General features: G+C 42.5%; 1 protein-coding gene across 2 annotated transcripts in view; it reads right to left on the bottom strand.

Annotated features, from left to right (window-relative positions):
- PTK2 (protein tyrosine kinase 2) overlaps positions 1-22666 on the bottom strand; it is a 167003-nt gene extending 144337 nt beyond the window's left edge. For both annotated transcript variants that reach the window (XM_086608868.1, XM_086608867.1), the window contains exon 1: positions 22564-22666. In XM_086608868.1, the coding sequence (XP_086464994.1) occupies positions 22564-22666 (103 nt within the window). The remainder of the gene's footprint in view (positions 1-22563) is intronic.
- Positions 22667-23922: the final 1256 nt, after the last annotated feature.

Here is a 23922-nt window from a genome sequence, read left to right on the forward strand (position 1 = left end):
GCGGTCATGGGAACCTGACACGTACGGTTCTATGTACCAATTCTATGATTCTGTGTGCCACGTGTCTCCTTGCATCTTCACATAAGATCCTGAAAAGTACAGTAAATTGCGATATTCCCTTGGATCCCCCTAGGAATCAAAGGTCTTGGCTCCTCAAGAGCTCAAGACTCCTCCATTGAGGACCTAAACACTAGCCACATCATTCTTAGCTAGGTATTTGTTTCTCCTGAAGTCTCCATCCACCGCACCCAAAAAATAGAAGAGCAAGCAGAATTAGCTTAATTAGTCAAAGAACAGAAGTGATACCTTCTCAAATTTGGTATTTACCACTCAAGTCAAAGGCATAATGTCTGATAAGAAGCCGATTGGTGACCTCCAGGATTCAAGTACTGACATGATCGTGAAACAGGCACAAGTCCAAACCTCTACTATGATGACTAATGAGTCTCAGTACGCTGATAAGTCAAGCTAGAAGCAGAAAAGATATACACTGTATGGTCCACTTCAAGATTTTCTTTATTAAAAACCCCAACTTGATACGGCCTCATGAACAGTAGTACATCAGGGCCCTCTCTAGACTTCTGGTGTTGATACCAGTGATTCCACACTGCTTTGTGGCGGAGTAAGATCTAAGGTTTCTCTACCTGTGCTTTCATCCTAGGTGGATCCTCTTGACATGCTGTGGAGGGCTGAATCTAAACCCAGGACCTCTGCCCGTTCACTCACTATCTCAGAACAGCTGGAATTCTCCCTTGGACATAGCCACTGTTCCCATGTTCTCTCCCCAAAAAACTAGGGACTGCTGTCCTGTCCACTGCACATCTAGCGGGAGGAGCATTCGCTATCTTTGTTGGTTTTAACACAAAGATTGAGTTTATGCTACTGACTCTTGTGGGTTTTTCCAGTGAATGCTCCATTAAGTCTTGGAATAGAACCATTAATGCTGAAAAGCTCTGAAGACAGGTTATCATCCAAGAGAACGCCCTTGGCCCTCACCAAAGGCATTTTTCAGTCTTTTACCTCCAATCTACTAACACAGGGCTACTGAACCTTCCTTGAGTTTACATCAGAGAAAAGAAGCATGTTTAATATACTAGAGGTCCTGAGATTCAACATTTGCACTGCACTGAGAAATAAAGGAATTCACAATTTTAAGGGAAAGCTGTCATTTAGGTAACCTGATTAGGACACAAAGTGGGTTCAGAATGGGAATTTTCTCAAGGTGTAGTAAATGAGACAGAAGACAGACAACCACTTACTAAACAACTGATTTTAGAAAAACTACTTTAGGAAGTTTTTTTCTATAACCATCTCCAAGATGTGTGTTGGATCACCAAAGATTTAGCTTTGCATGAGATATAAGCCATCAAAAAGGTTAAGACTTCTAAGTCAAAGACTGTAAAAGCTGTTAATTAGACCATTGTATTTCCAACCGAGTCACTATTTCCTTAACTTTTTAAACAAAGAACAAAAGCAATTTTTAAACTAGGTATTGACCAGCTGAAATACATCTACTTTAGGGCTTCCTTCAACAAAGTTCTCTTCAAAATAAAGAGAAATTTAATACTTCAAAGGATAAGATATTGGCCTGTGGTAGAAAAAATAATTAGAACCTGGAAGAGCTGAGTTCAATCCCCTACAGCAAGACAAGTTTTGTTCCAATTAAGCTTTATTGTTTTTGTCACTTCAACTTGTGGAAAAAATCATGCAGGAACATCTCAAGATGATTTCACAGTATGTGTGGCGCTGTTTTCCTCTCCCCTCTGCCCTCCCATGGTAGGGGGCACCCTGGGTGAAAACTACACCATGCTTTGCAATGCATGAGCAATAAATAAACCACAGTCTGTGCCACGGCGAGCTTCAGCCTGTTCCATTAGAGCAAGTTTTTGTGTTGTTTCGTCTAGTCATCTCATCCCACCTGAACAACCCCAGATATTTATTAGTTACTGACAGTTATCTGATTTCAAACAACTTAGAATGGGGACAGAAGTATCGGGTAATGAAATTGCTGCACATTTTGAAAAAATCAGTAGCAAAATTCAGTCTTTGCATTCTTTGACAGCCCACCAGCTAGTTAATGAGCAAAAACATAACGATAGATCTATCAACACTCACTTAGGTCCAAAACCAGCAGCCTGTGCTGTCCCTCATCATGCAGGAGCACCAAAGGACACACGGCATGACTGGTGTAACATCTTTATGGTCCAGAAACTAGGCAAAACCTGAAGAAGTCAAGTAAGTAGGTATCGCTACGTGCACAAGAATTTATTGCATCTTTTTATAATATACTTGCTCACAGGTTTTATATTCTTGCTCACAGCATTAAGACGACTCATAAAAATGAAACTGTTACTTTATAGTGTTTTTATTCTACTCAATTATTTCTCTGGAAACGACAAATCAATTTCCTACCACATCATAGTGATGAAATATGCAATTTGTGTACTACGATCCAACCACTTGCAGAAACAGCAGGTGGTAATAAATTAAGTTGGTGGTACACGAACAAGACACCTCCACAAGCCAACACCACACACAGAGCTACCAATCCAATCTTCCTTCAATCCCTATTGGAGCAGAGAAACATTAATTTGGGGGGGCTGCTTAAACACGTGCAGTTTTTTAAAGGCTGAGCTGCACCTGGCCTGAAAATACAATCTCCTCCAAGAGGATCCGATAATTAAAACACCTTTGCACAAGAGCTTCAGGAAGTAAAGAGTCTTTATGCATCTGCAATCTGTGCTCTTAATATGTTTAAACCCATTTTAAAATAAGTACTTCAGAGTAGCTAGAGAGAAAACATGAAAACAGTCTCCTTCAACAAGGAGAATATGTGCTTTAATATGTATGAAAATACACACATTTCCGCACAAAAACAGAATATTGTTGCAACAATACACCCTCCACATTACAGACAATTCTTTTTTTTCCATGCAGCAGTATTTCACGGGTCAGAGGTACCTACTGTCACTCAAACCCCTATGCAAACTGGTAGAGCAGCTAGCTTTATCAAAGACTGACAAAAGGATAAAACATGATTACGTATTCCAACCGAAGGATAGGGAATTTCATTGCATTATTCATTTTCACCTGAAACTGGGTCTTCAGGATCTTTGGAACTTGGAAGAGGTTCTGTCAGGGCACACTAAAGGCAGGGAGTGGCTGTCTAGCATCTTCAGCATCATGTAATCCCTCGTCAGCAGAGAACTGTGGAATAAGTTTACTCTTCTTTAACCCCAAGGTGCAACAGAGTGGAAAAGTCAATGGAATTTCCACCACATCTTGAGTACTGTCCAGAAAGTCCAGAGAAGGGCAATCAGAATGATTAAGGACAGAGAAGCAGCCATGTGAGGGGAGCCTAAAAAAGCGGAGACTCCAGCCTAGAACTTTTCATAGAATCATAGAATGGTTTGGGTTGGAATGGACCTCGAAGATCATCTAGTTCCAACCACCGCCTGCCATGGGCAGGGATCAGTATTTACAAAATATTAACTTGATCAATATCTACAAAATCTAAAATGATGGATAAACTGAACCCTAAAAGAATCCCCTATTAGTTCCAGGCATGAGATTTATTTCTAAAACAGGAGGCAGGAGTTTGTGGAGGCAGATGGTAGCAGCAAATTCAGAAAGGTATGGACAACAGGTGCATCAATACATATTAAAAGACCACTGATGAGATATATTTTTTTATATTAAGACCATCCATAAAAGCTTAACCTCTTACTGCTACTGTTGAAGCTGAACTATGACCCTGAGTGCTTCCAGAAAGCTCAGATACACCACCTCCATGAGCTTTCTCATATCTTATGCTTTATAGTAAATAGTTGCCAAGGCAAGACGATGATTCCCAGGCTTGGAAAAGACTGCCATCAAGTCAGAAATAAAAAGTCAAATAACATTTTGACAATTTTCTGGCATAGAACAAATCAGAAAATGAAACAATCCAAGAAAAAAGCGCATCTATGAATGCATCAGAAAAGCCTACACTCTATATTCGGATCCTTATAAGGGTTCATATAAGTATATTTAAGAAAAAGAAAAAATAAAGTTGGCCCATCACTCATGCAATATTTTCAGAGGCTTTTTAAGCGTGTTAAATACTTTCTTGCACGCAGTTCAGGTTCCCGTGGATAGTTTAATGTTTAAATATCATTAAAGGATTTTTACATCTGGTTTCCCAGATCTGCCTCTGTAAGAAGCTGCAGAACTGATACACGATTATTTCTGAAGAACGTTTTTGTACAGAGGTTTGAGTTAATTTTTTAAAGGCAAGTAAGTTGTCACCACAGGCTGCTGAACCAACTTAATATAACCAGTCTGCTCCTGCTGCTGCCAAGGCTGTGGAGCTTGCTACCCCTTTCCTCTGTGCCAAGTGTGCCCTCATTCACTTCTCCTGACCATACAGCCCTTGCTTCCCTCCTGTGGCCTCCTGCTGCCTCTTAAAACAGTTTTTGAGCTGCTTTAACTTATTAAGACAGAAGAAAAAAGTCCAAGTTTCTTTTTTCTGGCTTTGGTGGGGGGGTTGGTTTTGTTTTGTGTGGGTTTCTTTTAGGGGGGAGGTCCATTTAAATGAGGTGAAGTGGCTCAGAAAACCTCTAAAAAGCTCTGGAGCCAGCACGGAGTAAACAGCACAAGCACATGGTCAGTAGTAGGAGGAAGAGGCTTCCAATTTTTGGCAGCTGCTATGTTGGCTCACTGCTCTTGGCCTACATCTTGGGGCAGGGGGATGAATACATCAATGGGAGACAGAAACCATCTTCCCCTGCACTCACAGAAGTGAAACGAGTGAGTTTTGTTTTGGTGAAACTGCTTTTTTCAGTACAGCGGCACAAATCATTCGCAGTCCAAATCTGGCAGCTCTAAGCCTCCGACGCTGAAATACGAAACAGCCTTTACTTGAGAGCAGCCCTGAGGAAAAGGACTTGGGAGTGCTGGTGGATGAGAAGCTCAACATGAGCCGGCAATGTGCGCTGGCAGCCCAGAAAGCCAACCGTGTCCTGGGCTGCATCCAAAGCAGTGTGGCCAGCAGGTCGAGGGAGGGGATTCTGCCCCTCTGCTCTGCTCTTGTGAGACCCCACCTGGAATACTGTGTTCAGCTCTGGAGTCCCCAGCACAACAAGGACATGGAGCTGCTGGAGCGGGTCCAGAGAAGGGCCACAAAGATGATCCGAGGGCTGGAGCACCTCTGCTATGAAGACAGGCTGAGAGAGTTGGGGCTGTTCAGCCTGGAGAAGAGAAAGCTCCGGGGTGATCTTATAGCAGCTTTCCAGTACTTAAAGGGGGCCTACAGGAAAGGTGGAGAGGGACTTTTGACAAGGGCGTGTAGTGACAGGACAAGGGGCAATGGATTTAAGCTGAAAGAGGGGAGATTTAGATTGGATCTAAGAAAGAAATTTTTCTTAGTGTGTCCAATGAAGGGCAATGAAGCTGGTGAAGGGTCTGGAGCACAAGTCTTATGAGGAGCAGCTGAGTGAACTGGGGTTGTTCAGCCTGGAGAAAAGGAGGCTGAGGGGAGACCTGATCGCTCTCCAAAACTACCTGAAAGGAGGTCGTAGTGAGGTGGGTGTTGGTCTCTACTCCCAAGTAACAAGCAATAGCACAAGGGGAAATGGCCTCAAGTTATGCCAGGGGAGATTTAGATTAGATATTAGTAAAAAAGTCTTCACTGAAAGGGTTGTCAAGCATTGGAACAGGCTGCCCAGGGAAGTGGTTGAGTGACCATCCCTGGAAGTGTTTTCAAGACATGTAGATGTGGTGCTTAGGGACACGGTTTAGTGGTGGACTTGGCAGTGTTGGACTTGATGATCTTCAAGGTCTTTTCCACCCTAAATGATTCTATGATTCCATGTTTTGCAACATGCACTTTGATGGCATTATAAAATGTAGGTGAAGGAAGAGTAACAGGGTATGGGAAGTGTATTTGTGAAATATTGAACGCATTCACAAAAGTGTATCAGAACTTCCTATTTCTAGAAACTTTTACTGTTAAAAATTGAGGCATCTCCTGACTTTGGGTTCAGATGAGACTAACGAGCTGAAGGCCTTGAAGGCAGAGTCTGAAGGGGAAAAAAAAATGTCTCTCTAGTTAACTCAAAACAATTACAATTTCCCTTTGTTTAGGATCAGTGTTTACTAACAGGTTAGACAGTAGTTCTGGTACTACAGCAGGTTTTATAATTTGATACATTCTTACCAATGAAATATTTAATTCCAGTAATTTGGACAGGGGCAGAAGTTTATTAATTCCTGAGGAACAGGACAGACCAAGTAAGGCTTGCTTCCATTGACACAAGACAGAGGGTGATGAGCACCTGTAATTTGCACCACAATCAACAAAGCACCTGAGAGTGAACCATCATGGCACCATCTAGAGATCTTCAGCAAGGGATCAGAATTTAAAGAGGTGGTACAAGCACCACATTACCTGTTAAAAGCAACTTTTGGGCCAGAGACCATTTGAACACGTGATAGAGTAAGTACTGACAATGAAATGTAAAGAAAAAAGGTTAATTTGAAATTTGCCTGGCACAGTCAACGCATATGCACATCTAACCTCTAATTATTTCCCAACATTTTGTAAACGTCAAAGTATGGTTTTTAAAGATGCCCAGCATCTGTCTGAAACATGATTCCATTACATCGTAATCTGCTGCAGAATGTTTCATTGAGCAAGTGAACCAAGTTTCACAGACAACAGGCATTCAAAGACAAAAGCTCATTCTTCTGTCCAAGACAACACTATTTAGAGACATGATGGACACCAAAAAGAGGTGATGAGAAGCAAAGAGCAAAAAGCAGAGCTTGTCAGGCTTCGAGAACATATTTGTTCCACTCAGACAAGGAGGAACTGACCTTGTGGGACGCAGGGTACATACTGCTCTGCCCCTGTAATGCCAACGTTCCTTCTACACAAACGTCAAATTTGAGACATTAAGAGTTAATAAGATCTGCTCCAAAGAAATAAGCTGGAGATTATTTTCACACTGCAGAAGGAAATGAGTTTTCCCACCTTAAAGACTGAACAGAAGAACAGTTCAGTAACACAATGAGGAGTACAGAGCAGCATACTTTATGAGCCATTGTCTTTTACTCTGCCCCTTCAGGTAAAAAAAAAATAAAACACCCACAAAAAAAACCAAACACCTACCAAAAAAACAAAAAAGAACAACAACAACAAAAACACACAAAAAAATCACCCCAAAACCCAACAGCCCCCTAAAACACCCCAAGCCGTCATCTTTCACTTACTGTAAAACTACACAGTTAGAAAGTTTCAAGAAGAGCAAATTCTGATTCATTAATGTACAGTATTAACTCCTCATGTAAGGCATCAGTTAATAAACACACTGAAAACATCTGTTCACTTCTTGTGAAAAAAAATGTTATTTGTCATGACAAGAACTTCAGCTGCACGGACTGTTTCACGGCTACACCTCTCAGCTAAAGCGAGATCCACACAAAAAGGGTGTTGGTGTAAGAAAAAACCTGCAGAAACAGATATTGCCGAAGTGCCAGCACAGCCCTGCCCCACTCATAGAATCATAGAATCATGGAACGGTTTGGGTTGGAAGGGACCTCAAAGATCATCAAGTTCCAACCCCCCTGCCATGGGCAGGGACACCCTCCACTACAGCAGGTTGCCCAAAGCCTCATCCAACCTGGCCTTGAACACTTCCAGGGATGGGGCATCCACAACTAATAAAAAAAAAATTTTATTGCTAATTGTCTAGGTTTTTATTGGTGCCTCTGTCCACGTTTTCCTGCGTGTTTCAACAAGCAAAAGTCCGGCACAAAGTCCCCATCTTGTGCCATTCATAAACTGGGGCCTGAGTTCCAGCAGGAATTTCAGGAGGTCTACGGGGAAAGTTTCAGTGGTTGAGAGGAGTCCCATGTTAAGGCCATTGTGTTAGAGAGGAAAAAGCTAAATCCTATTCTGCATATCTGGTTTCTTGCTTCAAGTAAACATTCCTTAGACTAATCACACAAAAACAATCACACTCTGTACTGCTGCTCTCTCCCTCCCTCTCCAGAGCAGCACCGCGGAGCAGCCAGATGAGAATGAGGAACCCAAAAAGAAGAGACGGTGAAAAAAATGAAGCTGGGGTTGCCACTGCTGCCTCCTCCCAACACGCCTGCTCTGTAGTAGACTCGCCTTGGTCTTGGAGAACTGTGCAGATGATGGTTTGTTGTTTCTCTTGCCAAATACTTATGACTTCTTCCTTTGTGCCCATGGGTCTGCCAGCAGTGACCCTGGCCCCCATCTCAGGTTTTACAGCTAGCTGCTGCCCTTGGGAGCACCTCTGCTATTTGAATGTGCTGCTATCAAAATCTTCTTACCCAGGAACATCCCCTTCTTACAGCAAAAAGGAAAGAGTGAGGAGGATCAGTCCCTGCCAAAAGATCTCCTTCTGAAAGTGAGGTCTCACTCACTTCAATTAACCATCCCCTATAGCAAGCTCCTGCTGAAGGTCAGAAAGCGGCATTTCTGACAAGATTTGTCGTTCGGGTTTCCAAGGCCAACCTGAACTACGGAAGCCTTTCCTCATCCCAACGTGAGAGTCCTGGGTTTTAATCTAGACAACTGAAGATTCTTCATTTTCACAACTACTCAAAATAAACTTGCAGCTCAAACATTTCAGATGAAGACAACTGATGCTAAAGCTATGCAAAAACTTGTTTCAGTTTCTCTTTACTTCACATTTAGGATACAGTTGGTTATCACTTATCCATCTTTCCTTACACACACCAATTCAGATACTTGAACAGTATTTAAAATGAGGACTTAAAAAAAAATGTAATTTCTTTATTTGAAAAACTACTTCACTGGTGTGTCTCCTTCGATTCTTTCATTTTCTGCCATTTGCAAAATACTTGATAAAAACAAGTATTTAAAATTAGTTGTTGCTTTTACCAGATAAATGTTCTCATTTTCCAAATGTAAGTCATACTTTTACAACTGGACTTGTTCTGTTAGAGTTTAATTTAAAAGACATAATATGTTGCTGCACAGCAAGTATTCCATCTTAACCTTACAGATTTACGTGATCATTTTATTTTACTTTATATGGCATTTAGCAAAAATATATACAAATTTAAGGTATTGAGAAAGAAATTCTTTAGGAAAGGGTTTGTCAATTCTTCCACGATATCTTGCAGGAGAGGCTTAAAAGCTTTATTAGTTTGTTTTAATGCAACAAAATTAACATGAGACAGAGAACAAATTTCTTTGGGAATATTCCTAAGAACATGTTGTTTTGACAGACAACTAAGAACTTATACATCCAGTTATTATAACATTTATATAATCTACTCTTACATGCTAAACAAAACAGTTCACAGTGACAGAACAAACAGCATCTCAGTGGCCTCAAAGGAGCGAGAGAAAAAGGGAAAGAACACAAAGAAGTACTCAAAGCCAGAAACAACAGTCCACCTAAAAATCCTGTAGCAAATTACACTGTACCACCAATGCCAAAGAAAACGTAATGCCATAATTAAATGAACAATCTGAGTGTTCAGGATCCACCTTCTTCAGTTTGGCCTTAATTTGGCAAAGCGAAGACGATACCTCTGGATTTCGGAGAGAATGGCAGATTTGAACAGACAAGCACATTCGTGTTCAGGTGATAAAACACTGGGACATATGTGTGCCCGTGGATAGGGAAAGAGGAAGCGTTTAACACCTGAAAAGACCTGACCCCACAAACCTGTAAAAAACTGCACAGTCGGTCAAAAAGGACACATTTTATGAGCAACTTCATTGTGTTACAGTAGGTTGACTGTCCTTGCGAGGAACAGAATCACAAAATGGTTTGGGGTGGAAGGGACCTCAAAGATCATCTAGTTCCAACCCCCCTGCCATGGGCAGGGACACCCTCCACTGCACCAGGTTGCCCAAAGCCTCATCCAGCCTGACCTTGAACACTGCCAGGGATGGGGCAGCCACAACTTGTCTGGGCAACCTGTTCCAGTGCCTCACCACCCTCTGAATGAAAAAATTCTTTCTTAGATCCAATCTAAATCTCCGCTCTTTCAGTTTAAAGCCATTGCCACTTGTCCTGTCACTACACGCCCTTGTCAAAATTCCCTCTCCAGCTTTCCTGTAGGCCCCGTTAAGAACTGGAAGGCTGCTATAAGATCACTCTGAATCCTTCTCTTCTCCAGGCTGAACAGCCCCAACTCTCTCAGCCTGTCTTCATAGGAGAGGTGCTCCAGCCCTCTCATCATCTTCATGGCCTCCTCTGGACCCACTCCAGCAGCTCCATGTTCTTCTTGTGTTGGGGACCCCAGATCTGAACGCAGTATTCTTGGTGGGGTCTCATGAGAGCAGAGCAGAGGGGCAGAATCCCCTCCCTCGACCTGCTGGCCACGCTGCTTTGGATGCAGCACAGGACACGGTAACAGCTTATGTCCTACCTATTCCTGCTCCAAGAAATATTTTTCCCATTGGAGGAAAGGAACAAGACAGCATTTTTACTTCCATTTCCAACAGAACTAGAGCAATATTAATAATGAGTGTAGACTGGATATTAAAGAGCAAGGAAAGTCTAATTAAAAGAAGGAAAAATGTTCCCTCCAAGAATTTTACGGTAATAAGCTACAAAAAGCTACAGATGAACTCTTGCTTCATATGATGCCGAAGCATCACGTATATCATAGAGACAGAAATGAAATTAAAATTCTTGATATTTGCCACATCCTTGGTCCAGGTCCCATCCACACCAGCGAAAAGGGAATGGCTCCCACTCCCCCAAATGTAGTGACATTTACTCAACTTCTTGCTTATGTTCCCATCCCCAAACAGGAAAATACTGACTGGCTTAAGGCATCAGTGACTGATTCTTTAAAAAAAGCACCGAAATCAATCGTTACAGCATAACAACAGCTCTTGTAGATCCATAAACACACACACAACAGGCAAGCACGCTTAACAAACAAGTAAATCCAGTTTAAGATGAGGTTTGGTTTGCAAACTCTGGTCTGTCCTCTTTGTTTTTATGCTCCAAATACAGTGTGTTACACTAAACGCCTCTGAACCACCTAATGTCACACTGAAGAAAGACAGAAGAGATCCAAGTGCCAGTTTCAAAGCTCACTTCATTGCCCATTCTCCTGGAGATGCACAAGCCACCATGGCTACACGAGTGAGTACAGCAACTGGGGATACTTGAACGTAAAAGCCCTTGAGTTAATATTTTGGACATCTCTGTACTCATAAATAAGTACCTGAGTATGACCCCATCTTACAACCAGTTTTGAATATCTAGTTTCCAGTACAGGGTTTTTCCACATTCTAGGTAAATTTTACTTGTTCCTGACATTCTTAAGTGCAAACCCTTCCACCTTGGTTAATTTCACTTTGGCTTGACTGTGATTCTAACATTAAAAAAAAAAAAAAAAAAAAAATTGGAGATAAATCTAGATTAAACAGAAGTGAGCATCTCCCATTGCTCTTCTGTGCTGGATAAACATTCGTGGTGGTCAGTAGTGTTGTGGGGTTTTTTTAATTCACATATCTGAATTCCTGCAAACTTTCTATGCAACAAGTCCTCAAATTTATTTCTATCAGCTCACAAAGCAGACACAGGATATCAAAGACATTCACACGGGATGAGTGATTATTTCTTTACTTATTATTTCTGCTTTCTCTTTAATTGCTGAACTATGAATGTTTCAGAAAAACAATTCTTTCCTTCAGTATTTTCTCTAAGTAGAAGTGGGCTGGTGGGTATCACACATCAGGTAAGGGTGTGCAAGACTTGAAAAGGCAGAGGAACAGGTTGTGACCTTCACTGGCTTATGTCAGTACTTGACATTCATGACTTAAAGGATGCTGGTGTCTTAATGACAGCATCACTAAAGTGCTTAACTACACTTTCCTCTCCTTCCTCACTCTTCTTTAAGCAATCTGTTACGCTTTTCTTTAAATTGTTGAACTAATGCCCTTCAAGAAGTGCTAAGCAGATGCTTACAGCTATTTTCATCATTGCTTTGCACTATGGTATCAACTTTTTCAAATCTACTGCTACTTTCCAGTCAATCTTTAGCAACTAAAAGTATTTTCTACTTGGCACCTAACCAGAAAACATAAAAATAAAATGTTAACAATTAGAAAATAATTTCTTTTATTTAGTAGTTCTTCTTAATGCAGAATCGCAGAATGGTTTGGGTTGGAAGGGACCTCAAAGATTATCTAGTTCCAATCCCCCTGCCATGGGCAGGGAAACCCTCCACTACACCACGTTGCCCAAAGCCTCACCCAGCCTGGCCTTGAACACTTCCAGGGATGGGGCATCCACAACTTCTCTGCACAACCTGGTCCAGTGCCTCACCACACTCACAGTGAAAAATTTCTTCCTTAGATCAAATCTAAATCTCCCCTCTTTCAGTTTAAATCCATTGCCCCTTGTCCTATCACTACACGCCCTTGTCAAAAGCCCCTCTCCAGCTTTCCTGTAGGCCCCCTTTAGGTACTGGAAGGCTGCAATAAGGTCTCCCCAGAGCCTTCTCCTCTCCAGGCTGAACAGCCCCAACTCTCTCAGCCTGTCTTCAGAGGAGAGGTGCTCCAGCCCTCTGATATTTTCAGTGAGCAACGTGGTTGTTAACTGGAGTAGAGGAACAACAACAGAAACATAGATGAAATCTTGGAGTTAAAAAAAAAAAAAGTAACTTGCCAGGCTTTTCCTACAGTATGAAACAGGAATAATGAACATGACCTTTTTGTGTATCCAGTTGTATCCAGGGTGTGCTTGTTCCTGATTTCAGACAATCCTTATTGCCAGGTCATCCCCACTCATATCTCTTAGTCAATGCTACCTTGCAGATCAGACCGCCCACAGAAACGGCGTCACTACTTTTCCTTCAAATTTCTGGAATGAGCAATTTTGGAGCAAAGACATTCCAGAAATTAATTTCAGCATGAACAATAAGAACTTCATTAACTTTGAGTTCAGAAAACAACCTGAAGGAGGGTTTATCACAGAAGTTATCAGGTAGCCACAGCCATAGCAAGTGCTGCTGTTCCAACTGCAATACCTTGGTTTTCATCGAGGTAGAGCATACTCAAACTGTACAACCATCAAACTCAAGAGGTCTGCAAAAAGTGAGATGCGACAGACGACAGCGATATTCCAAGTGAATTCTTACTGCACCTCCAGATCAACAGAAGATATTTAAATTATGTTTAGATGTTCAAACTTGGTACTTCAAACATCATGTCCACGACTACTGGCCAATACAGGTCACACAGCTTGTTTCAGTAAAACGAGACGAGTGCATCTAAAACCAGCTCAAAGTTTGTTCAATATCCAGATTAAACCAGAACCTGTGCAACTCCTAAAATGACTCTGGAAGAAAGAACAAGTAATGGACATTTTCCTATCCAAGCATGGACTATTCATTTCATCCATTTATTTAGTTTATGCTTTATATTCTATACTCTATAAAATAATGTGTGTGTGTATATATATAAAAAAATAGAAAAGCAAAAGCAAAGTGGCGAAGGAACTTGGTAGTAAAAGTAGGAAGGTGTAAATCCCTTGTTTCGAGGGCAGAACAGGAACAGTGCAATGACATTCTCCTGCAACCCCAGGCATTAAGTGTCCCATTGTAACTAGAGAAAAAGAAAAAAAATATTAGAAAGCCCAGATTTAGAAACACGTACAGAAAAGCCTGTCTTCTGCTAAAACCTACAGTTGGTTGATAAAACATTAACGCACGAAGCTGACAGGCACCAGTGCTATCTGCCCATCCCACTGCTGTGCCAGAGGGCACTGTGCCCAGAACAGGTGAGGGTGCAAATCCTCCGGTTTTATTTGCCACTGGCGTGATAAAAACTGCACAGCAATTAGCTCTGCACTGCCAGCCCCGCCGGCTGAAGAACAGATACACAAGTCGCTGCCATCCGAGTGGCACCTGTACCCTCTGCTGAAGGTTCGGGACGGGTATCTGCAGCACACGTACGCTTTGACAGGTACAGCTCCACACAACCGAAAATCAGGGACCTGTTAAGCCAGACTTTTACTGCAGCCAGTATGATCCAAGATCATTGCAATCAAACACCTGAATGGACAAAAAGCTGCTGTTCGAGCCGACGGGCAATGCAAGGTGTTGGATGGGAACCAGCCATCATGATCCCGTTGAAAAGATCGCTCTACTCTCAAGTATCTTTGTTGCAATTCCTCAGCTTATCTTGACCAACCATCATGTCAGACCAGACAAAACCCTCTGAGTCAAGTACACTAGGGTTTCAGGAACACGATTCCTTCTGCTATCTCCCCATAACAGCAAGGACAACAAACCATTGCTGAGCTGCAAGCGTAATAGCAGAAAGTCTATGAGAAGAGCTTAAATCTTATTGCCCCTTATCTTCAGAAGCCAGCTGAGAAGTTTCAGGAAACCATCCAGGTCCTTCCCATCCTCCTCCCTAGAAATAAAGATTTAACAGAACTGCAGATCATTACTCATCCTGCAACTACTTGTGATGACAAAGTTCTCTGCTACAATAACCTTTACATGCTTATTAAAGGGGAAAACTCAACCACTATGGGAATTCATGACCAAATACCAGCAACTAACCATGTCCTGGGCTGCATCAAAAGGACCGTGGCCAGCAGGTCGAGGGAGATGATTCTGCCCCTCTGCTCTGCTCTCGTGAGGCCCCACCTGGAATACTACGTTCAGCTCTGGAGTCCCCAGCACACGAAGGACATGGAGCTGCTGGAGCAGGTCCAGAGGAGGGTCATGAAGATGATCCGAGGGCTGGAACACCTCTGCTATGAAGACAGGCTGAGAGAGTTGGGGCTGTTCAGCCTGGAGAAGAGAAGGTTCCAGGGTGATCTTACAGCAGCTTTCCAGTACTTAAAGGGGGCCTACAGGAAAGCTGGAGAGGGACTTTTGACAAGGGCGTGTAGTGACAAGACAAGGGGCAATGGATTTAAGCTGAAAGAGGGGAGATTTAGATTAGATCTAAGAAAGAAATTTTTCACTCTGAGAGTGGTGAGGCAGTGGAACAGGTTGCCCAGAGAAGTTGTAGATGCCCCATCCCTGGAAGTGTTCAAGGCCAGGTTGGATGAGGCTTTGGGCAACCTGGTGCAGTGGAGGGTGTCCCTGCCCATAGCAGGGGGGTTGGCACTAGATGATCTTTGAGGTCCCTTACAATCCAAACCATTCTATGATTCTATGATTCAATAAAGTAATTAGTCTAGCTTCATCAAGAAGTAATATCGTTTAAATGAAGAACAGTCTGGTTTTACTGACAATTTTAAGTAGAATTGGCTTAGGCCAAATTCTTACAGGAATTAGAAAAAAATTCGCAATAAAAGTAAGGCTCTAGCATTCTTTAATTGTTAGACAACCCCAGGATGTCACATGCTATATGGAACATGACAGTGAAAATGATCTGCATCTTCTACAAGGCTGAGAAGCAAAAGCTTTCCATCGTTTTGGACATGTTTAAAATTATTGTATCTGCACCTCTTCTAATTCTGGAAGGAAACTGCCACATCCTTGAGGGCCCACTCAGCCAACATAAGATGAGCCACCAAACACTGGCTGCAGGAGAAGTTAAGACACTTCCAATTTCATCTGACAAAAAGAGACTTTTAGTTCTACAGCACATCAAATTGATGTCAGAGTTTAGCTTTCAGTCTCAAAATGCCACACTTCGATTTATTATGCTTTTCATCTGTTGATACAACACCTTCTACAGCTCTTCACTGAGTAGTTGTACCAATAGTAGAACTGAAGGTCACACACTGATTTTCTTCCTGGTCTCAAGACGAGGAGACTTAGGCCACAGAAGCTGTTTTTCCTCAGAAATTTCCTCCATAAAGCAAGGGACAATACTTAATTCACAAAGTGAGTCCAATTTAAATAAATAATAATAAAAAAAAAAAAAAAGAAAGAAAAACCAAACCTCTAGTGCTTAGTTTTATGGATTTGAAATCATTGGCAGGGGACATGCTATTTTGGAAAGCAGTGATGGTGCTTGGGAAAAGTGATAAGCAATCTCTCTTCCGGCAAAGAAATAAATCTTAGTTATCAATTAAAAACAAACAAAAAGAGAAGTTTGTTTACAGATTATTTCCAATGAAATGACTCAGCAGGATTGAATTCCACCCAGAAACACTTTTCATAACATCTTTGATAAGCTACATTCAATATCAGAAGAGGAAAACCCAATCCTCCTCCTATATGCAGTAAATAAAACGTCACGTAGGTGCTCAGCAACCACCAGCTAACTCCATAACCTCTGCAGTCTTCATCCTCTACAACCTGTCAGGAAAAACCAGCATCCTTAATTCTCAACATGAACTCGGCAGTAGATATTGCAGTGATCTCATCTGGCAAGATGAAATCTTTGCAAACACTACAATATTTTTACAACCACTGTAATCAAATACATTTATAACACGCTGTATTTAGGCTTGGTTTAATATAACATTTACAAAGACGTTTCCTCATATCCTTCATATCTGTCTTTTGCTGGCTGTGCTAGTTTATGGAACTCAGTAGCTTGTGCAGGCTTGCCTACTGTAATGGGATTTAATATGTCTCCAGTTTTTAATAATTACCATCAACAAATCCGTATCAGGTCATGACTTCAAGGATGCATCCAAAGCAGCGTAGCCAGCGGGTCGAGGGAGGTGATTCTGCCCCTCTACTCTGCTCTCGTGAGACCCCACCTGCAATACTGTGTTCAGCTCTGGAGTCCCCAGCACAAGAAGGACATGGAACTGCTGGAGCGAGTCCAGAGGAGGCCACAAAGATGATCCGAGGGCTGGAGCACCTCTGCTATGGAGACAGACTGAGAGAGTTGGGGCTGTTCAGCCTGGAGAAGAGAAGGCTCCGGGGTGATCTTATTGCAGCCTTCCAGTACTTAAAGGGGGCCTACAGGAAAGCTGGAGAGGGACTTTTGACAAGGGCGTGTAGTGACAGGACAAGGGGCAATGGACTTAAACTGAAAAAGGGGAGATTTAGATTAGATATAAGGAAGAAATTTTTCATTCAGAGGGTGGTGAGGCACTGGAACAGGTTTCCCAGAGAAGTTGTGGATGCCCCATCCCTGGCAGTGTTCAAGGCCAGGTTGGATGAGGCGTTGGGCAACCTGGTGTAGTGGAGGGTGTCCCTGCCCATGGCAGGGGGCTTGGAACTAGATGATCTTTGAGGTCCCTTCCAACTCTAACCATTCTGTGATTCTATGCTAGTGAGGTTTTTTTCCCAGACTAGTAATTAATGAAACCTAGGTACTCGTGTTGATACAACAAAATTTTTTTTACAAGACATGAATTTGCAACTATTCCGTGTAAGCGACACTTCAGCAAGTGGCAGGATTGAGACAAGCCAATGTATTTCTTACAAATGCAACACCAGTCAAAAAAGCTTATTTCAATTTAATTTCAATTACAATACTTCTTTCAATAAAAGCTGTGCATGAAGATCAGTTGCCCAATGAATCACTAAAACTGTTCACTAAAAATGCATCAAAATCAGGTAAAGGATCATTTTTGGTATCTAAGGATGCTAATTTTGAAATACTGCAGCTGTTGCCAGGCTACCTGGGTAAGGAAAACGATGCTGTGTGTGCGTGCTCACACGTGCAAGCGTGTATATATACATACATATATGTGTGTGTGTGTGCGTGCCATATCAAAAATATATACACACACGCGGTGACTTGTGATAAAAAAATTTCAAATATAAACTGAATAAGAAAGCTATTCAGGCCACAAACTCCTGCTTGACTTTTCAGCAAAAATGCATCATTTCAATCAATGCACTGTTCTCTTAAATGCTGACTTCCAAACTTTGCTCTTCGGCCTTTTCCTAATGCTTCTTCGAAAGGATATTGAAAACATTTCCTTTTCCTTGTGAAGTTTTAGTTTTCTCCAGGCAACTCAGAATTTAATTCCAGGCTGGCTCACTGCTTCATTACTAGGTGCTACAATTGATAAGATCATCCATCTCCATTACACAGGGAACACTGAATGCTCCCCCAGCGTTTAAAACAATCACTTTCCTTTTTTGTAGAAATATCTCGAGCTCCATCTTCTATTCCAGTAGTCTTTGAATACCAAACAAATCACCCTCATGGAAATGCATCGGTGCTCTCATAGCTGCATAATTCCTGCACATTTCGAAGAATATCAATGCTGCGGCAAGGCTGAAGAAATTCCCTTGCTTTTCCAGACTATTTTCTACTTTTACATAAACACAGGCATTTCAGGAATTGTTTTTAAACTGCCATTGAAAATTAGTAGTTTGATGAGATTAACACTATTCTTTTTTCTACAAAGATTTTCAACAAAAAAACAGGCACACGGGAATTGAAATAACAGATGCTTTAACAGTTTGCAAATTTCACACCTTAAGAAGCCACTAAGTTAATAAAGTTCAACACTAGTTTAGACAAATTTAGGGTTTGGAAGGAAACGGCTGATGTGCCAGTTGATGTTGCCAATGCAGTAAGGCAACAACAGACTGTCACACTACAGACTAGGCTCTTTTTCCCGGTTGTTACGCCCTCAGAAACCAAGGAAAAAGGACTTCATGGCATTCCCAAACTACACCTATAGATCCATAAAAAGCGCAAAAGCGGGTGCCACCCTCCAGTCACCTCCACTGAAGCTCACTACGAAGACGCAGCAGAACACTCAGGCTTTTTTCTTTCCTAAAACACAACAGCTATTATATTTCTGTGTTATATATACAGTGTCTTTGCCAAAAAAGTAGGCAATCTTGGTTTAGAGACTATATACTCCCTGCTGTGGTATCAGCAACTTCTCTCATTCCGTTTCTACCACTGTGTCCCTTCTAGTCCTCACCGCTTACCTAAAAATCGAAGCATCTGTTAACTTCAAGTTACCACCCAGTATTTTTCTGTGAGCAAAACAGCAGAGACTTAGGAGATGGAGACAAAGGAGAAACAGCACTGAACTTTTCCCTTATATATATACAACTATCTTGCTCATACTCAACAGATGACCAGCAGGTTCCCTCTGAACACACCTCCTGAAACAGCAGGGCTCATCAGAAAAAAACCAACCACCAACCACATTTAACTTGGAATTGCTTATCACTTTAAAAAAAAAGATTGTGACATTAACAGATCGCAATAAATCAGTTAAAACCCCTTCCCAGTTGATTAAATAAATTTCACAACATAGCTGGCTCAATTTCTTTTTTCCTAAAATCAAGAGAAGGTTTTTGACTGAATTGGGCAGATCTTTTCATGCCAGTCTGAACTGAAGAACTGAGTTAAGAACTGTGATCACCCTTCACTAACCACTCGCATGACATACACTTAACAACACCACGTCAATTTATTGTTCATAAATTATTAAACAGAGCTCGTCTCAGGGAAGATATTTAAGAAACTTCTTCCTTCTCTAGGTGGATAATTTACAGCTATACAGCTCAGCTACCCAACTATCCTCCATTTGCATTTTTTACTGAGTTATTTTGTAAAATTCGAACAGTATGCCATGTGAAACTCGAGGAAAAAAGGCCACGAGCAAAAGTACAAAAAACAAACCACACCACCATCATACCATTTAAAACTTTTAATTAACATCTCTAAGCTTTGGAATGATTATTAATGATAAAAAAAAAAAAAAATCTGTTACAATTTAAGGCAACTGAAGTATACTCTAGTCTATCGTTATGGTCAGAAAGAAAACACCCCTGTATGATGCTGGCACAAATTTCCAGTACTGAGCTGAAGACACGCACTGCCTTCTCGGGAACCAAGCCACCCACTTCAGCATCCCCCAAAGCTGTAACGAAGCTTGAGGCTTTTTATTGCACAAAACCTGAGATTTTAAGTTTCACATTACTTAATAAGAGAAAGAGGGGAAAAAACCAGCCAAAATCGTCTTGCTCCTGTCACTACTGAAGTCAAGTAATACAGACTCGCTTGCTGGGAAGTACACCAGTAAACAAAACACACACTTTCTCTTCGTTTGCCAATCACAATGCTCTCAAATCTGGAGTATGAAGATGCAGACTAAACTACGGAATTCAGCAGCATTGCTCAGGTCTGACTTGAGCATGAAGAGGAGTCAAAAATCGTGCAATACAGATTACACAAATACTTTATAAAAAAGCAAAACTTATCTTATTCTTTGATGCGGTCCTACAGATAGAGCACACAGAATTGGCTGCAATTAGGTCAGCACACAGCACCACTAAGAAGACTGAAGATTTTAGATTTAAGAACACTAAAAAAAAAAAAGTAGAAGCACTCTCTACATGAACACAGACCACCTGAAACATTTCAAAGCATTTTCAAAGAACGAACATTTCCTATGAGACCACACAACACATCAAAAGCTTAATCTATCACATTCAAATAGAGAACAGACAATTTAGAAAGAAGTTATGGATAATAAAACATATAAATCAAGATCCCATTTTAAGACATTATAAGACACTTAAAAAGTTGTATTAATTTTTGTTGCAGGTAACCTGAAGCTTTAACAGAAAAGCCACAGGGTTCAGAATAAAGCCATCCAAATTAAACGTTTCTCTCGTTAATATATTACCTTTCTTCGACTGTAGATATCTCACAGCCCTTATCAAAGTAGGCCAGATCCGTTTCATTTCCCTGAGGTTCAGCTGCTGAACAGTATACAGAGTATTCATCAACTAAGGAATGGCCACCATTCGATGACAAATATAGCACAAGCTATTTCTCATCTGCCCTATTTTTTTTGGAGGCTGAGAAGTAGTTTTTTCTAGAAATCACCACAATTGGCAGCCTCGAAGCTGCTGGTGCCTTTGTCCTCTTATGCAATTCCTGGTGTCCCCCTTCTCCCCCCTGCCAGGAATAAAGAGAGATTACATGGCTGTTCTCCATTTCAGGGCAGAGGAGGATGGAGAAGTAATCTTTCCTGAAGTTACACTTCGCAGGCGACCAGGGGAAGAGGGAGGGATCAGTTTTCAGTGATTTTAGTTGCTGGGGGGCAGGGGGTGGAATCGATACCTTTTATCATGGCCCAACGCAGCCATCATCCCTGCGGTAGTCATCCTCTGGTGCTGGAGCAGGAGGGAGAAAACTGATAGCCCCAATACTAACCAGCCTTAGCGACAGATGGTAACAACTTGCTTCTTCTTGGAAAAGCTATTTCTTCTCTACTTCTGAAAGTTGTTCTCTAGAAAGTACCTTCATTCTGACCCTTAGAATAGCCCAAGAGGGAGATTAATCTCTAAGTCACCTAATACTTTTATTATCCAATTCATAACACAGGAGTAGGATTCCCTATTGCCTCTTCCTGGTAAACAAGTTTTAGTAAAAGCAAAGGACAGCTTTGTTCTAGCTTTGTTTCCAGCTACTGTTAATCACTCTTTTATTAGCTATTATTCCCCAGTGAGCTGACAGATTCTGAGCTTCAGGAGACGTTACCAGGATGCGGTGTTCAAGTTTTGGGATTTCTTAAGTTATTTCCACTATCTGTGCTACTACAACAAGTCAATACGTGGCAAACGCTGGTTGAGCCTGAGCAGACCAGCGAGACAAAGACCGCGTTAAACGCTCCTTCGTGCCCCCTCTAAATGTCGAGACAATAAAAACTCTGAATAAATTTACTGCTATTTTTTCCCAGACAACTAATCACCAGCTATGCCCACCAACTGGTTAGCTCAGTTACGTTTCCCCGGAACTTCTGAAGTAACTGCCTCTGTCTGTGATCCAAGGTTATGGTGACGCAACACTTCACTACCAGTTTCTCTTCCAAAAAAGAAAGTACATTGAAATGGAAGTGAACACGAGGAAAGTTATGCTTACAATCAGCAACACTCAACCTTTTACAGTTGTTTTCCATCTAAGGAAAATCTGATTCTTTGACTACTAACGGAATTTCGAGCTTTACCCCTGTACTGTACCTCCACGTACACACTCCCACCCGCAACATCAACGTACAAACACTTTCTAGATTATAACAGGGTAAATATCTTTGGGATATCTATAATGTTATAAATGTCTTGGGATGCGAGTTAAGATAATCATGTGAACAAGTTTCCCATTTCCATGTAATTATTGTTAAGCTCCAAATTCAAGTGAACCCCCCTCTCACTGTAATAGTAACTAGCTACAAAGCAGCATTTGTCTGTTTCCGGGAGGGTGAAGGGGGGTGGCGACTTCCAAGATATCAAGTAAAAAGATACCCACGATCGGCCACTTGGAAACTACTCCTTCCAAAAGGTAAGTGACAGCAGAATTACACTCGCGGTGGCTTCAAACATACAAAGGCCAAAAACAAAGCCCTCAGCTTCTCCCATCAGTGAAAGTAAAAGCCAAGCAGTTCAAGTGCTCTTCATTTCAAATAATACTGAAAAGCAATGGGGGAAAAAAAAAAAAGCATTCCAGCTGTCAGGTGAAAGAAGATCCTGCGGACTGCTTCGCATTACAAGCGCATGACCGGAATAAGAATATTTTATTTTCTAGCTTTACTTTTTTTTTAAATAGGGAAAAAACCCACCAACACCTAGAGACCCATAGGTGGTAAAACACTAAATTAATGGGGAGAAAAAAAAATAGATATATATAAAAGGTACGTGTACCTTTAGCCCAGCACATCGGGAATGGGCTACAGCCGCTTCTCTCCATATAGCCAGCACCTGCTCGCCGCGGGGCCCGCTGGCCGGCCACCTCCAGCAGCCACATACACCCGGCCGTAGCGACCCCAGCCGGGCTGCGGCACAGCGTCCCGGTTCGGCGCTCGGCAGCGCGCGGGCCTGCGGGAGCCGGGAGCCGTACGCGACCCGCCGGCGCTGCCCGGCCGTGCCGCCTTCACCTGGCGGCGGGCGCGGCGGGAGCGCGGCCCGGCAGCGCGCCCGGGGCAGCGCGCTCCGCAGCGCGGGGACGGCCGCGCCGCTGCTTCATCTTCTCCCGCCTCGGCGCCGGAAAGCGCGGAGCATCCTTCTCCCGGGAGGGCGAAAGCGGGCGGCGGAGCGAGCGGGGGCGCCCGTACCGCCTTCGCAGAGGCGGGAGGGCGGCGGGAGGCGGGGAGGCGGTCAGCGGCCGCCGCATTAACATGCTAATCTCCGCCTGCTGTTCCAGCACCCGGCAGCCGCCTGTTGCCGAACCGACAGCCGCTCCTGAAAGGCTCCGAGCTGCAGATCCAGCCCGGCCCGGGTCGTGCCCCGAGATCCGCTTCCCCCCCCCGCTTTTGCCGCTGTTCCGCACTCAGCCCCCGGCCTCTCCGCCGGCCCCAGCCCCGGGCAACGAGCCCCGCACAGGGCCCGGGGCCCGCGACTGCGCCAGCAGATCACACCTTCCCACCGAGCAGCCCGGTTTTGGCATCGCTTTTTAACGTTTTACATCTATACTTGAACAGGGCGGTAATGAAAAAAGAACCCAACACCCTAAAAGTGCACGGAACTTCCATAACTTCAGCAGAACTGGGGTGAGACCCTCCATCACCACCTGCCTGGCTCACCACAACAAGGTTATGGATGAAAGCACGCTGGTGGCTTCCCTTGCCTTAAACAAAGAGCCAAAATCACAGCCCACACCACTCATTGCCCGTACCATGTCTGACCTTCCTCTAAAACCAGAGCTGCTTTCTATGCTTCTAATCAGAAGGCAAAGGTCACCACAAACGTACACACCACATGGCTGCACATTTGTTCCTTCTGAACCTCGCAGCATGTAACATCAAAACTACTTACAACAATTTTTCTTCTTTTAAAAATGTGAGTATAAACGTTGCAAAAGCATATGTTTATAAACACGCATTGTATGTATACAGAAATAAAGAAAACCCCCATTTTATTCCTAGCAAAAGGTTTCATAAAAATTATAAACAACTGATTAATTACTGATTAATATGTATTTTAAAAAAAATCAACAGGAACAAGATGCACATACAGATCATTAAAGCTCTTTCTATATTCCATGGTAATCCCTTCTCACTCCCA

This window comes from Tauraco erythrolophus, chromosome 3 (genome assembly GCF_009769465.1).
Source record: "Tauraco erythrolophus isolate bTauEry1 chromosome 3, bTauEry1.pri, whole genome shotgun sequence".
Taxonomy (NCBI): domain Eukaryota; kingdom Metazoa; phylum Chordata; class Aves; order Musophagiformes; family Musophagidae; genus Tauraco; species Tauraco erythrolophus.